General features: G+C 36.0%; 1 protein-coding gene across 4 annotated transcripts in view; it reads left to right on the plus strand.

Moving 5' to 3' along the window:
- The window catches only part of MICU3 (mitochondrial calcium uptake family member 3), a 45295-nt gene extending 34247 nt beyond the window's left edge, over window positions 1-11048 (plus strand). For 3 of the 4 annotated variants that reach the window (XM_026078176.1, XM_026078177.1, XM_026078178.1), the window contains one exon: window positions 8633-11048. In XM_026078176.1, the coding sequence (XP_025933961.1) occupies window positions 8633-8743 (111 nt within the window). In that variant the 3' untranslated portion in view covers window positions 8744-11048. Of the gene's footprint in view, window positions 1-2701; window positions 2777-8632 lie in introns of all 4 variants that reach the window. The other variant, XM_026078179.1, reaches the window with a different exon arrangement.
- Window positions 11049-18947: the final 7899 nt, after the last annotated feature.

The raw sequence follows: 18947 nt of genomic DNA on the forward strand, positions 1-18947 counted from the left end.
TAGTTAAAGGTCAACCACCAGCTCTTCTAAAACATTATTTAAAATATCAGGTATTGATAATGACTGTTGGAAAGAGTTGCAGCAGAAGGTAACTTTATCTTTCAAATAAAGAATTAGTAAAGTTGTGCTGAACAAGACTATATTCTGGGTCAAAGTTGCTTTGTAGCCCTGTATCTAGCATATTAAATTACAAGAAGCCAGAGGACAGAAAATTACTTGCAGAAATTTTCCTAGGGAACAAGCATAGGAATTGTGCTTAGAACTTGGCCTTTTGGGTGAAGGTGTGGAGCTTACTGCCCTCGTCCGGTTCGCTGGAGTATGGAAAAATTTTATAGTAGCATAGAAAAATTTAGTAGTAGCAAATTTTTATTTTTTAACTGTGGAAAGTGGATTATAGAAATAAAGAAGAATATGTTTGTGAACTTCACTACTGACTGGTGTTAACTGGTTAACTGATTTTCTAAGCTAGTTATTGATTTCTAAGCTAGTTATTGATTCACAGTATGGGAGTGTATAAAACTGATTTTAGATTTTATTTTAAAAAGACTTTCTGTGAAGTGGTGTTGAGTCTAATAGGTTACTCGTTATTTTTGTAATATTTTGATCTAGTGTAAAAATGTGGATAACAACCACTGTATTTGTGACAAACTTATTTCCTTGTTGGTCCTCAAATCCCTTTATTATGCTGTGGAAATGATGATTGTTTCATAACCATTTCAAGATGTTCAGCTGTATGTTTTAATTGTTTACTAATTGTAAGTGTGCAATGTATGTTAGTTTAACCAGAACACAGTCTGCTTACTAAGCAATTCTTGTAAATATGTATTACATGTTTCTATTTCACAAAATGCATGACAGAAATCACATATAATCCTTAAGAATCTATATCATGCAGCACTATTTAGCCTTATGCATGTATCTCTTTTGCCTAGGCCACTTTAAAATATCCTAATGCACTGTATTAAGAGACTATATGAGAACTACAAAGAATAGACTAGGGTGTTTGTAAGAATAGCACCTTCTTTCACAAATGTTATGTCTAATGTTAATGAGAGTGCTCCTGGAGTGGGTGAGGTGATCATGATTTGGTCCTGTAATACAGTGACCAAAAATACCTTTCTTTTTCTTTTTTTTCAGACAAGCCTACATCCAGACTTGTTATATTATTCATAAAAATATATTGTTTTCACTGAGGAATATTATTGTAAGACAAATACAATATCAAACTTACTAATTATCATGTCCACTAAGTTTTCATAAGTGTCACAAAAAACTGATTTCTCCAGGAATGGGTAGTGGTCTGTGTAATAAAAATTCTGCAAAAATCCTCCTTTGTAGTTTAGTATCTCCCCCCATCATGTCTGAGAATGAAAAGGACAAAACATACAATATGTAAAAATTTGCTGCCCAGAACTAATTAGCAGAAAGTGTTACTAATGATGGAAACTGCAAAAGACTTTGGTCTCAATTGACAGTACAAATTTTTTCCAATAAATCTGAACTTTAAAAGTTATACAGTATTTAGTGTGGCCAGAGCAAGTAAAAATTTACCCTTTTGCTACTACACTATGGTGGGCTCAAACATTGTCTTGTACTAAATTAAAACTAACATATTACTAACCTTTTCTATGTTAATAAATGTGTATTGAATCCATATTAAGATTTTGTCAGTTCTATTATACCAGTAGAAGATTATAGTTTCTGCTCATGCAGTATTTTGTGGTCCACATGTAAGTTTTTGTCTTGCCAAATTTTAACCTGTTCATGAAGTGTAAATGCCTGATTGTAAGGCAAAGTATTTTAGTTAATATCTGCCAGAGTCAATGCAGTCCTTGATTATCAATCTAAAAACATCTAAACAGAATAGTTTAGAACAGACCTGTAATTTGAAGTATGAGTTTACAATTAACACCTTATACTTTAGGAATTCAATTTTTATAAAAGTTGTTTTACTAAAATGTTTGCCAAGAAGAATCTTGGGGTTATTACATACCTTGCTACTAGGACCATGTATTTTAGAAAAGGGCTTTATGTAGTCATATAGTTGACTAAAACAAAGAGTTATACAAGTCTGATGAAACTGGAATTCTGAAAGGTCAGTGCATGCCAGCTTTGTCCTATTTAAAAGCTTAGCTATAAATTTATAAAGTTGAGGAAGGTCAGGTCCTACCTCTTATTGGAATTTAATAAATATTCATTTTAACATATATTTCAGGTTTGTTTTTGAAAAAATCAAATGTCTTAAAGAGTTTATCAAATGATATTTCTCTCTTTCTGGAATTACAGTATTATGATCTGAAAACTTTTTTCTTTTTTTAGTATTTTGAAATAAACTGGTATATTGAGCTGCCATCACGTGGTCAGTCAGGGTATTGCCATTAGCTTATTAAAATGTGCAGACATGAAAAGCTTTTTTGCTTGCTGTTTGGGTTAAAATAGTTATTTCCACTTTTTTTAATTTTAAAAAAATACATAAGTAGATCCCCTTTCCTTTATAAATTCCATTTTTAAACTGAAATATTTGGAACTTAATGACTAAATGATAAACATTTTAGCTAGCACGTACTATACTGTATCTACTAGCTATTTGTCACTTAAACCCATTTTTTTGTATTTTCATGATACTGTTGTCTTTTGCTTACCTCTGGCTGCCTTCACATGTTGTCTGCATCTGCGCACTTCTCCATCTTCTGCTCCACAGGGCTACAAACCTATACAGAGGTACACTACTTTCAGATCCTGCGTGAGGAAGGAACTCTATAGCAGATAAATCACGGTATGTGTTAGCTGCTCAGTCTGAGTGTGCTGGCATGCTTGCAGGAATGGCTGAGTGTTAAACCGTCATTGCTTTGTTTCCCATTTCAAAATTCAGGAAGAGATTATCTGATTGTAACCAATGTAGCAGCTCAAAATGTCGTGTTGTGTTTTTGACTGAAGCGATAGAATTTCATTCTGGAGTTGGCAATAAGTAACTCATGCTGTCACTGTTTTGTAAGCCAGCTGCTATTTTGTGCTATGTTTGGAACACAGAGAAGTATTATTTCATAGTTTCTGTTGCTGTTTTCTGTCCGTCTGTTCTGTGACCACTTTTCAATAATATCTCAGTTACCTATGGCTAATAAATATTTATCAATCAAGATTGCAAAGGCAGATTTTTCTCCCTAAGAGCCAGTTAGTAACTTGATCCTACTTTGATTTAAACAGTTACACTTTTAAAAACCATAATGCATTTTTGGCACCATTAATGCCACACCAACAGTTCTCAGTAATAGGCACTGTGGCCACATGTGACCACCATGGCTGTTCTTGTGTAGCTGCCACATGAATACTCATTCTTACAATTCAATTGTACTGTGAAAACTGCAGTGTGACTATTCTGTAGCCTATCGTGAAACTTTTTATCACACTTTGGCCAGGGCAGTAACAAGTCAGTGAACATTTAGAATGTAAAACTTTTCTTATGTAAAGCAAGAGTTTACTTCTTTGCAATTTAGTGCTTTACTGCTGGCACTTTTTTCCTGTTCATTTTTATAGACTTTGCAGTAGTTACTGCAAAGATTATTAACAGCTAATGTAGGTCCCAGATTTTTCACCTCTTAGTGGGGAGGAACAAGATGTCATGACAAACTGGCCCCGCAGCAACTCTGATCTGATGTGGGGAGACCCAGTGTATTAGTCTCGTGCTGCCGAGCCATTAGGGTTTGGCTACAGTTTCCCCACTGGTTTTAGTTCTGGAACTCTGTGGCACAATATTAAGCTCAGATTTGGTGTCTAATAACCATCTTTGGATGCCTCCATACATCCTAAAATTGGCATCTGACCTTCTGAATCCTCCCCATTCCTTGCAGACTCCTCTCTGACCACTTGCAGGCCAGTGGGCTTTCTGGGGCTCTGACTGAGATGCTTCCCTAGCCCTGAAACAGCATGGCAGGGAAGCAAGGAGCACAAAGTAGAATTTTTTGGGGTCCTGTTTATCTGAGGTGATGTCTGCTTCCAGCACAGTGGAAAAATCTAAGTCGTTAGGGATGAGAGGTGGGGCCCATTTCCTCGGATTCCACCATTACTCAGACTGGTAGCCCACCAGCTCACCGGTCCTGCTGATGGTTTTCTTTTGTAGACCCCTGTGCAAGAGAGGGAAGGGAGAGGGGATGTATCTCAGCTACTGGCTCACTCCCATGGCAGAGCATGTTCTTTATCCCAACCCGTGCTTTTGGGACTCTTCATGTCAGTTTTTTTCAAAAAAGCATCACGTCTTGACCAGGCCAGTCCTCCAAAATGCAATATAAAGAATTGCTTGGGGAACATCCAGGATTATGCAGCTGAAGCGTCCAATATTTTTCCTCATGGAGAGAGGACAAGAGTTCTGTTTGATCTGTGCACATTCTCTTGTGTTACATATAAAACTTAGCATCAGTAGGACTTTTTCTTTATTATTTTGGTTAATTATTAGCTAAACATTAACCCCATTTCTTAAGTTATACTTCCTCTTTATGAGTATAAACCCAAATACTTATGCATTGTGTAGTACGCGAGGAACAGAAAGGAAAATTTTATCTTTACAAACAAAGTATCTAGTTTCTTCACCTAACTAATGTGAAATGTAACTAATGAAATAGTTAAAACAACATTTTAGTAATTCAACATGGCAGTCACATAAGAGGAAATTCATTGTTTAAGATTAATTTTATATAACTTCAACTCTTTGAAACTCAGGCTTTTGACTTTTCCTTGCTTCTTTCCCAATGTCTTTTTAAAAACATTATTTTAGGAGTACTTTCTCTTCTTTGTCCCTACTGATTCTGCCACCGCCTACGTTGTTGTTACATGTCAAGTATTATATAAACTGTAAACGCATCAAGATAGAATAAGAAACTGGTAGAATGTTGTACAGTCATGATACTTTCCTAATAATTTCAATAGAGGCTATGTGACCAACAGGAACAAAATACAATGACACAAAAGAATCCAATATCTAATCATCAAGCCTATTAAAATTAGCTTGGTAACAAAAAGAGAGACTGTGGTAAAAGCATCAAGTTTTAAGTGTCTAGACATCTTGACAGATGTTTGAATTCAGGCCATAAGTTCATTCATTCATCCATTGAGATGGAGTAACCTGAAAAAGCCAATACACAGTGGAGATTTATAAAGGGAGATTTTATTAATTTTATATAAAGTCATTGTCAAGAAAATTCTTTAAAGATGAATAACGGTATGTCTACACTACACACTGTGGGACAGTACAGAGAAACCAGATTAGTTCTCTGTGCACTAACCTGGTTACAAGCAACCTCACTACAGTAGTATAGAGTTTGATGCTGGTTAATTTAACCTGCTCCTTTTCCCACAGGGAGCTCCCAGATGCTATGGTTAAGACTGCTTCTGGTACCTAAGCTTGCTTTTGTAGAGCTATATCAGATATCTGTTCCCTGTGCACTGAAGAATGCAGTGTAAACCTCAGGTGTATAAAATACCCTCTTCCCTAGTGGCATATTAGTCAGCTCCTGCTCTTCACTTGAGCAGTTGCTCCATGTTTCTTGTAATGAGTTACACTGCCATATCCCGTTGTTAGCTGTTTTGAGTTCCTTTCTTATAAAATGTTATATAATTTGCAATATCTATTTAAATCTGTTGTAAATATTTCTTAAAGTTTGTTGTAAATGTCAGTTAATAAAAACTGAAACTTTAACCAAAACATATCTGAAGTGATTTGGAGTTAGTTACTATGGAGGAGAACAGAATTAATTCTGTCTTTGCCATGTAGTGGGGAATGAAAGTGAATTTACATAATTCTAAAAATAATTATTTTGTAGTGTAGTTTTTAAATGGAAAGGAGCATAAAGGCTGAGTCATTAGAGAGTTGAAATTGAGCATGTATTTCCATTGATTAGTTAAATTTCACTCTGATCTACAAAGAAACACATAACTATGCGAAATTAAAAAATCCGTTGCAAATACATCACAAAGTTGGATGCAATACGATAACACTTAATTTTACTTTGTTCCAAATAGAAATGTAAAGATCATCATCTGCGCTTTGATATAATTTGTGTGGTAAACTTAGATCTCTTATGAAAGAGATAAAGATATTAGGCATACTTATCACCRGTTATACCATACTTTGAATCTGTACTCTGAAATATGAACAGGTTCTGCTGTACATTACATATCTCTAAATTACACTAATGACATTTGCTTCAGAGCATAAAGAATGTCATACCCATATAATAAATAATGAAAATCTGTCCTTGAGGAACAACCATACTAACTCTGTGCAGTCCAAACAGCTGACAGCATTCCTGGAGAGCTTCTCTTTCTCCGCAGTTCTTCCTGCAAGGCAGAACACTTGCCTTGGTGTCGGTAGGAGTTCTTTGCATGTGCTGGAGGGAGAACAGAAAAAATACTGAAGCAGAGAACTGCCAAACAGAGCTGAGAGGAGAACACTAGGAATATTTTATGGACGGGTTACCTAGGAAATTTCTAACCAAGCCTTCTCAGTGGTAATTTCAGAAGGAAGCAGGAGGCCAACTTCGATAGGGATTCAAGTCCATTTTAAAGTTCTGTTCACTAAATTATTAGTATGCTCAGTAACTGTAATATATACAGTATTAAGGCTGTAATTCCAGTTATGTTGACTTCTAAAATATTGAAAGTAAATATTATACATCAGAGTTGTAAATCTAGTTATTAAGATGTTTATCCCACTAATTTCTTGAAAAAACTAAGATTTTTGCATTAAAAAAATGTTTTCTACATTCTCTGAGTTTTGTCCATTTTCTATATTTCTCATTAAGGGTTTTAGGAAGTAAGAGTTAATAGCTTAAAACAATGTTTTGGGACTGATTGGGGGAGGAAATTTCATTTTGAGAAAGACTCAAGATAACCATGAATTCAGAACTTCATTTCTAGTCATGTTTCAACAGCAAATTGCTATCTACTGTAAATATTTTATTCAGTCAGATGAGATTAAAATTTGTCATATAGCTAATATTTTGAAGGCTTTTAATTTTTCTACTTCCCTAATATACAACAGTTGAATATATCCATCCTAAGAGAGCTTTAAAAAACCATCTAGTTGATGACTGCTGCATACCCCTTCTCTGAGGCAGATAAAGTGAGTGGCATGTGATAACCTTACCTTACTGATCTTACAAAAGCAACTMGAAATCACAAGACTTAGTCTTCTGATCCTAAAACTGACTAGCATCTTAAAAATGTATCTGGAGTGGGAGAAAAATCTTCTAGAAAAATGTGAAAACATCAGAGAGTATGAGGACAAAATGTTCTATTAAATTTGGTACACTGAGAATACGTATAACAACAATACATACATTAGAAATAAACAGATGAATAGTTAATGTAGTTCAGCATTTCTTTTAATACTCTGATTTCCATGAACACTATATGAACCTGTTTCATAAAATAAAAAACAAATGCATATCTTAAAGTACTGATTAATCAGCTGAATACACTTTTGTTCAATAATGCAATGCATTTTGCAAGTAATGCATTTTTAGTAAGATTGACCATAAATCTCAACTAAATAATGTATTCACATAAGTATTGTTCCCAGTATTTAATGTAAAGGCTGCATTATATAGTGCTGTGGATTAGATTGTTTTCTGAATATATACAACTTTTGCATAATACGCTGTGCTTTTTGATTATGCAAAATGGATAATAAAATAAATGGAACATAGGCGTCACTCTAATGGCTGAGTTTAATACAAGCTATAGGGAAATCTCTGGAACTTCAAACACCTTTTTGTCTGACATGTCTCAGTATTTTTATTCTTCACTCAGTTTAATCAAAAATAAGCAGTCTTTCTCCTGAACACTGTACCATTTGCTTCCAGATACTGGATTTCACTTCTAAGTTGGATTACAATTTAAAATTACTTTTTAACCCTTCTGATTTATCTATAGCAATTACAGTTCCTGCTCTTCCCTTAGCTCCTTTCCCCAGCTGCTGTTACATTTAGTCCCTCTCCATCTTTAATGTATTTACCATCAAAATACACTTGTGAAGTTAGGAAGAGTGGAAGAAATACGAAGATCTAGTGAGTCCACAGACAGTGAATCTCCCCGGCCAGCTGTTGGCCGTATTCCTCCCCATTCAGTGGACACTTGTGAACATCACTGAACTAAAATGCAATTTAGGATTGAGATAACCTAGTACAAAGCTTTCCTGTCATCTGCCTATATTGTATTTGGCTTTAGCTAGTGCCAATAATGCCTCAGTTTCATGTATGTGAAGAATTTCTTATGCTTTTTATTGTGTTAGAGGTGAACTTTTTAATACAATGTGAACATAAAAAAGTAAGAAACAAAAGGATACAGAGAGAAGTACATAAACAGGATATACTTCCTTGTAGCTATTAATATAAATAGGCAATTTCTAGAATGATAACTCTATGCTGTGAAGTGGGGATGCATTTTGAAAACTTACCTGCCTATAGATTTATAATCCTGATCTTACAGAAGTACTTCTGAGCCATGGAAGTATTTGATTTTTCATGATCTAATATAAAACCATCTATCCAGTTTATATGAATTTGAGTAAAATTTAATGTAGTATTACAGAATTTAGTAAATATCTTTTTCCAATGGTATGTTTGTTCACTTTTCACAGGAGACCCCTAAATATGGTTGGAACGATTATTATTCTTGTGTGATGACTGTAACCAGTGAACATGTCAGAGATCTATGGAAGCAATTTCGGAGACGTGATATGCTGAGATAAAGAAAGAATGACTGTGGGCACTGGTTCTATTTATTCCTATATACACTGAATGAAGAACAGACTAACCCAGGTGAATCATGAATCTTCCAGCTGCAGTAGATAACACAGGATTTTTTTCCCCACTGAATACAGTGATCACAAACTCTTACAGCCACTTCTCAGTATGTATTTTATTTAAGCAATGAAATAACTATCATCTGATTGGCAGAAGTTTTTGTTAAGAACATATTTTGAACAGTTTGGCATTATTTTATGATGTGTTTGTCATTTAAAAGAAAACAAAAATAAGTGTTACACCTGGGTAAGCACACCTTTTGGCAATGAAGAGAAACTGCCTGTATCAGCTTAGACTGTGAATCTGCTTTCGGAAGAGCACTATTAACAGTTTGTGCTAAACTGGGAATGATAAGACATTATGTAGCATAACAATTATATACAAGTTGAATGTATAAACTAAGCTCTTAGAAGCTAACAAAGCTGTTATTTTTAAAAAGGGTAAGCTTCTATTATAATGTGAATGCTAGGTATTTACCTAARAAAGGTACTGTATGGACTATAATGTTCAAATTCTGTAAGTCTTACTATTATGTTTGTTAATTTATCTTTTAAAAGTATTAATTTTAAGATATCTTATAGGCAATATGTTGAAGAGGAAGTATCAAAATATTATAATTCATGTTAGGTAACACAACACCATGGAATATTTATCATAAACTTTATTTCCATACATATAAATTCACTGAAATATTTCCAGTAGAGTATGACTTTATGTGTTTCTTGTGAATAGTGCACTTTTATATGAGGTAAGACATGGCACTGTGCAGAAATTATAATTGTCTAATTTGCTACTCTGGAATGCAGTTTCTGAAAAATAGATAAGTAAAATCCTTGTGTTTGTGTCAAACAAAAAAGCAAAGCAAAATATGAATGCATGCAGTAGTACAGAGCAACACTCRCTAAATAATATTTGAATATTACGAATCAAATGTTAACCTTACTAAGGTTATGGACACTACTATCAGTGGCCACCATAATCTTTCATGCCCTGTAGGTTTTGATGTTACTGAAACAACCCTAAAGGCACTCCGTTACATTTGTTTTTCATATTTTCTAAACTTTTTCTTTGCAATTCAGCAGCAGCATTTTTCTTACTCCCTTTCAGGATAGATCATATAATGTGAATGAAACCCAAACAAACGTGAACACATAGTTTTTATATCATTCTTGAAAAGGTTCAGTGGACATTAAATTATCCTGTATCTATTGAAAGACTTCTAGCTGACTACACACTAAAATTAATATCAATAAATTAGTGTTATGAGAAAGGTAAATATTTGGTGTAGTCATACAATTCAAATAGAACCAAACTATTAGATTCAAAATAATGTTTTTTAATCTTTTATTATCACAAATACATGTAAGAAAACTTTTGAAAACCATATTCGGTGCATATGTTGCTCAAATACCATTTTTCATTATATATTAATAGAAAAAGATATATAGCATCTGTGTAAGTACACTTAGGTTCAGAAATGCTTAATTTATAATAAGATTTATCTCTGTTTAAAAATAAAATGGATAAGAATGCTGTTCTTTAAGAAATTCCACCCTGTGAATTTTGGAAAAAATCATGCCATTTAGAGTATCTTTTTCATTGTGGCTTTAATCTACAAAAAAGCCAATTCAGAAAGCTTTTGAAGGATTTAATTTTGAAGGCTTTAATTAATATTTCATGATAAATACTTACCAAATTTCCAGGTTAGCCTCCTCAAACTACTGACAATAAGGAAAATCAGAAATTTGGAATAAAGGTTCTTGAATTGACACAATAGTATATGGATATGCTGCGATCCCTGTATGATCAGTTAGGGAATCAATTGGTATTTAGTGTATCATCATGGTCCCCAGAATGGTCTCACTGCTTCTTGTCAGTGTACACAAAACTTCATTTTGCTACTCAGTACCAAAGGACAAAGACAGGGAAGAAAGGACAGGGAGTTACTGAAGGCAGGGGCCCCCCACGTCCTCCTCAGTCACTACTGCCCGCTCACAGGGATCCCTCCCCTTGGAGGAAGCAGAAGCACCATCATGGTTCTGCTGTTCCACTGCCCTTGGCAACAGTGCACTTTTTGCTTTATGGCTGGCTTGAGACAGTTGTAACATTTTTCTATATATTTCCTCTAGTCACTTAATATAAAATAGAATGTGAAAGTGTCAGATTAGTTTTTAAGAGTATTTTTCTCTTGTTTAATAATAATTTATGTAATATAGGATATGAAATTATGGATACCATATTCCTGTTTATTTCAAAATAAATACACTTAAAACTAATTTTCTTTGCAGTGTAACTTATTCAAAGTTCTTTGTCATAAAAAGATTTTTTTTTTGCAAAATACAGAAATACAAGTGCTTTGAATGAGCATATCGCCATGACAAAAAAAMCCCACAAATTTCTGCTTCTTTTGCTCTTTTCTTTAGCTAGCTACACTGTCCTGCCACAGAATTATGTACAAAAGAGCTGGAATACAAGACAGACAGGTGAAAACAAAGCAGGATAATGGGACATGCCATCTGTTTTAGAGGCACCCCTCCGATAGGCAGCAGTCAGGGTGTTGGATAAAAGCTTATTCAAAATCCTCCAAATTTTTGGCAGCAGGAACTGTGTATTGCATGAAAGTGCAAATGAAGGCTTTGATGTTTTTGTAGAACCGGCTCTTGTTCTCTTCTCTTATATTTATATATAAAAAAAAAATCATAATGTAAAAAGATATTTAGTGAATTCTTAGGAACTACCTGTTGATGCCCATACCAGCTGTAAATTGTGATAAAATGGTAAACCTACAGCTCTGGGTAGCTTTGTGACACTAACTTACTCTTGCCTGAGTTCTGATGACTTCCTAGTTCCCAGCAGAATGTCGTTTACTGTAAGCTGCTTTCTGCTAATCTCATAACATTTAAAATTACACTGGCAGTTTCTGTCCTTGCACACTTTTACAGTAAGTTAATATAAATTACTTCCACTGCAAATTGTTTTGTTGTATGACATAGAAGAAAGTTATCAGCCCAAAGGAAAAAAAAACTACTTAATGGTGACTTGCAGCAAATTGTTGATTTTCTTGATTTTCTGTAGTTGTTTGATCTTCTCTTTTCCACCTAAATTTAGGATGAGAATACATTCAAATAAAATGAGAGAAAAAGGTAGAGGAATTTTTCACTTTGTTTTGGTTTGCCATTGTGTAATATTCTCTAAATAACGCTCTGGATTGCTCTGTTGTCCCACTGAGGACACTTCAAAAACAGTTAATGGCAAAAGAACTCCAGACTAATGCTTGCAGAAGGAAGAGAATCTCATCAAAATCCCACTATTCAAATAGCGAATCTGAAGCAAAATTAATTTAGAGAAATACGAGGTGTGAAGTCCCCTTAAAATCAAGTCAAAACTAATATGAATACTTTGTTTAATATATGTGGGGCCTGAATGTACAATATTTTTCCCTATATGTGAATATCCATGACAGAGTTTGTAGTTTGGCACCTGAACCTGTCAGCAGATGGTGCCCTTGGATATGCGGTATGCTTTTTTTTTTACACACAAAAAGGTAATTAAATACAAGAGGGTGTGCTTTAAACTTGAATGAGTAATGTTAATTTCCACCAATACCTTGCTTATAAATTATTCCCACAGAAGATTAGCTAGGAAAGTTCCATAAAAATACTAGTACTCATTAGAAAATCTTAATATAAGATACTTATTTTTATATACATAAACATGCATAGGAACAGCAACATATTAAATATAATTAAGTTTTAGTAATACATTTCTATTTATTCAATGTAAGCAAATAAACTATTACTCCTGTTTGTTTTTTTTGGAAAAGTATGCAGAGCTATTTGAATTATCCATTTGTATATCCATTTTGTATATTCAAAAATATACAAAATTAACATCGATGCACAGGAACTTTTCCAGCTTCTGTTTCATAACTATCCACTGAAAGTAACTTTTCATTTACAGTTCTCTTCTGACAGTGTTTGTAATCCAGTGTTTGTAAATAGCCACACCTGTAAGCCATGCCTTTGTAATAACTGCTTTTACTGTTAAGTGGTTTTAGGTGATTTGCCCTAGGTTATCATTTCTGGTTTAAAACAACGAAGTTCATCTAACTCATTTTAACCCTGATTCAGAAGCCGCAACCGTCACTCAACCCAAATCCAAGAGTGTACTGCTTTAAAGATAAATTTTCAGGCATGCAAGTCTGTGCAGTAAAATACTGAGTCTTAAGTTAGACACCTAGGCTCTCTAACGAATGCATGCAGAGAATTACGTGAAGTCCATAAATACCACAAACTGCTAAACTAGCTAAACTAGCTAACTGGGCAGTACTGAGTATAGGGCTGTCATAAGGTGTTGCTCCAGGTTGCTGGAACTGGGCTACACCAGGGCTGCCACAAGCCTGCTCCACTCTCCTTCCCCAGCTCCCTGCCCTGCCTCCTCATGCACTTTCTTTCACTGCCAGTAGCACTTGTGTGGCAGGGTGGTGAGATGGCTCAGTTCAGAATTAACACAGCAAAAAAAMCCCAGACATACATGGATATGTGTATATACACATACAGTTATACTGTTTTCAACTGCTCCTGGTTACAAAAGTGCTGGTGATTGCACGTGAAAGGGAGTTGAAATACATTATCAGAAGCAGAGATGAGAAGCAGGACCATGGCAGTCAAGATTTAGAGACACTTAAGCTGCTGTGGTACTCTTTGCTATCAAATTACACTTCTTGCCAGAGTTAACGTAGCCTGTAAAGAGAATATGTCCTTGCACTTGGAAAGCACATCATGACACCAAGGAGAAGGAGCCGGGACTGGGGTCCAGAACTTGGGCAAATGCCCTGAGCGGCTACCAAATCATTTTCTTTCTCTGGCTCAGTGAAATTTGCAGCCTTCTTTATATCATTTCATTAAAAAAAAAAAGGGGGGGGGGGACCAAATGCCAAAGCTGGCCTAAAGACTGGCAGTTAAAACACTTTTGTGGGAAGTGAAAAAAAAAAAGAAACTGTGACTGTCACTGCATTTTGTGAAGTGGCAAATTCTGAGGATCTCTAGCAATAGCAACCATGAACACAGGCAGGTATCGCATCCCTGGACAAGGATCACACCTAGATATGTGACCAAGGCACTGAGTTGCTCAGCTGTACCAAAGCATTTCAGGGCATGTGTGCAGATTTAAATTGCATGAGGAACCCTAATTTAAAAAATTAAAGTGCCTATAGCACTATGTACTTATGTTAGGTAACAAAAAGAGAATAGGTTGTCAGACTGAAAGGTCTGTGTTTAGATGCCTACTTCTGGAGTAAACTATTAAGCCACATGACTTCTACTCCAAAGGGCAGAAACCACTGGGTCAGATCACACAGCACGGGATGTCACTAATATGATGGGATAAGCTTTCTTACAAATAGCTATTTAGGGGCTTCCCCCTCCACAGATCATGGTGTTTGCATAAGCAAAGAAATGTCTTGGGGCATTGTATGAAATTCCATTGCACTGGAACAACTAGTGGTTAGAACTGGTTTATTTTTTCCCATCTTAGGTGGCAAAAGCAAAAACAGCAGGGGAATGAAAACTTCAAAAGACGAATATGTTTCCAAAAAAATGATACAATGAAATATTACTGCTGAAAGCGACAGAAGAGTGGGTGGATAACAAGCCCTAAATATGGCTTTTACAACTTCCTCGAAAGCAGACTCTGACAAATATAGTATTGTAGCACAGTTTCATCCAGGGGCAGCAATCAAGTCTCCAGGAAGGATTTCATTACTTGARGAGGAGCTGACTGACCCTCTCCTGTGGAGGAACAGGGCAAATTTCCACATCTTGAAAAGCAAAAGTGGCAAAGGTTACAGCAAACACTAGGTTTGGCTATCCARATGGTTACAAATAATTAAGTACCTAGCCAGGGTGAAGGGAGAAAGAGAGAGGATGAACACATTTGGACCCAGTCTCCAGTTAAAATAAATGTTAAGGCTAGAGTGTTTAAGCCTGGAGCGGCTACCAAGCTGCTTATTTTCATGTAGCTGGGAGCCACGAACTATATGCAGATGGTACTTGACTCCAGCTGGGATACAACATACATTTCCTAACAGTGATATCTTATGCAAGAGAAGTTGCAGAGAGATTTCTTTTTCTGTGCGGTGAGTTGTGCTCCTACACCCAAATATTCTGGATTGAAGCAAGCAGCATAGTCGCTAATGCGAAAGTGGAGAGCATCCCTTCTCTAACGGGGAGCCACTGGTTTGCCTAATTAGAGATCCTCTCAAGGAAATTAGCTTTGGTCAGATTAAATACATGTGTGTGCGCATGCATGTGTGTGTCTGTGTGTTTGTGTATGTTCCTGCTACTAGCTGCTTGGCTATGTATTGCACTTGCATGAAAGGAAAAATTTATACTCCTGTCTTATTGCCTCTCCCCTTCTTGCTGTGCCACTGAATATATGGGGCATCTGGTGGCTGAGAAACTATTCCATCATACCAGATTGCTTACGGAGAGGAAAAGATGTTCATCAGTCTGTAAGCCAGTAAGTTCCTAGGCAGATTCTCCGAAGAACACCTATTATACATTTTTCCTTGTGTGTTTATTTATCATTATATGGACAGTGACAGTACTTCTTAGTTTATAAAGACTGATACATATTACTTTCTTTGTAAAGCTGTAAAATACAACTTTGCTCATCATTCMCTGTATTCTGCATAGTTTTGGAGTTTTTTGACCCCCCAAAATTATTATTTCTAAAATATACCCCTAAAAATCATCAGAAAGTTACTCTGAGTTTATTAAACAAATCATGCTTTTCATCACTTTAAAAAAGTTCCAGTGTTCAGGAAATCCGTGACATATTAAAATGATCTAATAATACAAAGCCTTATTTTTCACATTGTTCAATGTAATTTTATAATGGAAATGTAATCAGATAGATACCCACATWATATTTCCAGCTACTCATCATAACTCCTGAATGAATTGTAAATGTGAGTATTGTATGGCGAGCCTTGGATTAAGGGAATAAATTACTGCTAAAGTAATTCCCAATCTAAGTCTGATGAGTGCTCTTCTACTGAAGTACTGTGGTATTTAAATCACATATACATTAAGAAGAACACTGTTAATTTATTGTCACTGTTCTTTTGGTTATTGTTTTTGTGGTTCATTTTGCTTTTTTATTCTTATTTTTTGGAAATTTTTATGACCTTTCAAACTGGTACAAAACTGTGCTCTGAAGACATAATTTATGTGAAATTATCTATAACAAATCACTTCTGTCTGCTATGTATGAAACATTCTCCCTCACTTGAGAATTTTTCCTATTTTGCTGCTATTATTTTACAAACTGATTATGAGGAACTATATATTACATCATAATCAAATACATTCAAGATGTCTGTGTAACTTCATTAAACATGTATAAACCTTCTACTACCACTTTTCTATAGGGATGACTCACTAAGATCAGAATATCTGATACAGTTTCTTACTTCTCAAATGCACCAAAATGTTCTTAACAGTTATCCATACATAATGAGCACTGTGGAAATGCAGCATGATTTGACTATAAAGTATCAAAAGAACTGTTAATGTTGTTAGCCATTAGAACAGCAATGTACTTCTTTACCTGAAGGTGATACTTCCCACAAAACAGAGTCCCCTAAACTTGTACAGGACTATTTTTTAACTGCAACTGCGTATTAAGCTACAACGATCACTTCCTTAGGAGGAAATGAGGCACTATTTGCACTCTCCACTTACAGATGTGAACCCAGCTGGAATCCACCTAGCTTGCACAACCTGATACAGAAAATGCTTCCGTAATGTGTCAGGAATACCCAGGGGTATTCCAGAAGAGACACTTTTTAAAAGATCTGCCAGCAACACCTTGCATGTAGAATGCTTCCTGCCTGAGGGGAAAACTGAGCAGTACCACTCACGTCAAGAACATTTTGTTTCAATTCACCAAACACTCAGCCTCCTCCTCAAACCCCAACTACCTTCAGCTCAGCTCCTGACATGAAGAAAAGCTAGTACCTTACATTACTAAATCTTTTACATTTGAACACTTATACAAGCATCAATAAACTATGGCCCAAATAACCTCTGATATTGTCATTGTAGAAAGAGGATATCTGAGTATGGCTGCTGGGGAAATCTCTCTGCACGCACCTTACGCCTCAGATCGCCCCAGCATTTACTTTTGCCATAATGCAATACTCCTTTGAATATGCCCACTCCCGAGCTTTGCTGCTGCTGCTAACTAAGCTTTCTGGAGGTAGTACCACAGAAGCAGCAGAGGGAAGAGAAAGGGGAAAGCATAAAAGGAAGGGTCTCTCATGTCCTGCCTGAGAGTGACAGAGTTGCATAGGGAATAGAAGGGAATTGCGGGCATGGAGGAGCGCGCGAGTGCCACAAGAGCCGTGAGTGCGAGGACAAGCAAGAGGCAGGGTCTGGGGATCCTTTAGAGCTCTCTAGCCAAAGGATGTGCTGGAGTAGTAAGTGATCTCAGTCAAGGCGGAGTTTTTTATGCCAGCTGAATTTTGTGCTGGCTAAATTAAAGTGAGGCTTGCCTGCTTATTTCACTAACCAGGCTACTTAGGAACCAGAATGACCACGATTTTAGAGCTCTGCTACAGAGCATGTTTATAATAATTAGTGAGAGGAAGATGGTACTGAGCATGGAGAAGTCAGACAGCTGGACTACAGAAGTCCATTTCCCTGAAGGGGTAATAGAAAGCATCTGACCAGGAAATGTATGATATAATTTGACATCTTTGTAACACTTCATCTTCTTATTCTCATATCACTGCTACCTCTCTATATACATAGTTTTATATAATAATTATTATTTTAAAGAATTAATAACTCTGTTAGAAAGTCTGCTTTAATGTTTACCATGTTTCCGTGGCATGTATTGTGGTTAATAAGCCCTATATCATACAGCCCTATGTGGTGTTTTAAAATGGCTTATAGGAGAATTATAATGTCATGAGAATTGTTTTGCCAGTATACCTAAGTCAGCATGCAGGTGCTGATGCATAGTTTTAAGGAAAACAATGCATCAGTCTTTTTTCTTCCTGTATCTTTCGCAAAAAAACTAGAAGACAAACAAACAGATACTGGAATATTAGAAGATTAGTTCAAACTTATGATGTGTATTTGATGACTGTAAAAAATAACAGCACACGATATTTACAAAAATAATGACAAGATTGAATAGCTTTTCATAGTGACCAAGTACCATAGAAAAATGAACTCACCCTTACAGAGTTTCTAGCTGTTAATTTCTCATGATGTAACCATGTTGCCCTGGTTTTCCAGAAGTTGGTCCCTTTCCTCATGTTTTATGAAATACATTACGTAGGTATATCAAATTTAGTTTTTCAGTAGCATTTGCTATGTCTATTTCATGTAATTTGTCTCTTCCCTTTTGTCTTTTAAATCTCCCCGATCCCAATTTATGTCAAATGCTAACAGTTATTATAAGTAAATTCAATACGCTTTCCATTATGCAGTATCTTTTCTTAAGTGAGTAATTATATTCCAGTCTTTCTACGGCACAATATTTTGTTCATTTTTCTTTTAGAGTAACTATATATTGAGTAGCTGGTTTCACTGAGCTGTTCACAATGATATACCAATCTCTTTCTTGAATAGATAATTTACCGCCATGGAATATTTAATCATTTTACGCATTGCTCTCAATTTATAATGTATTGCTCATTCATCTAGTTTACTACAGCTAACTGAAATTCCTCAGCCTAATCTTGAATAATGAGGGACACATGATTTGGTATTATATAAAAATACTGCAGCCATACGGTTAACTTCTTTTTCAGTTCTTCAATAAATACGCTGACAAGTCGGGTTCATACTCTGGAGCCTGGCAGCACAGCTCTGACGTTTCTGTCATATTTTATCTAATTTTCTTCCGTCCCGGGCCTGTTCCTAGCCCATGGCTGCTGCGTGCCCCTCCGGCACAGCCACGCACGCTGCCAGCACTTGGTTTCCTACGCAGCCCCTTGTGTGAGACACGGTACAAGCCTTCTCCCGAGTCCAGGCACATTTTAAGCAGCCCCCCCCGCTGCCAGTGCTCGCAAAGGCTGTGGCGGACCGCGGAGGCACGACGGGCCGCCCCGGCCCGGCGCCAGCTCCGCCAGGG

Source organism: Apteryx rowi, unplaced genomic scaffold (assembly GCF_003343035.1).
Source record: "Apteryx rowi isolate R43461 unplaced genomic scaffold, aptRow1 scaffold_472, whole genome shotgun sequence".
NCBI classification, from domain to species: domain Eukaryota; kingdom Metazoa; phylum Chordata; class Aves; order Apterygiformes; family Apterygidae; genus Apteryx; species Apteryx rowi.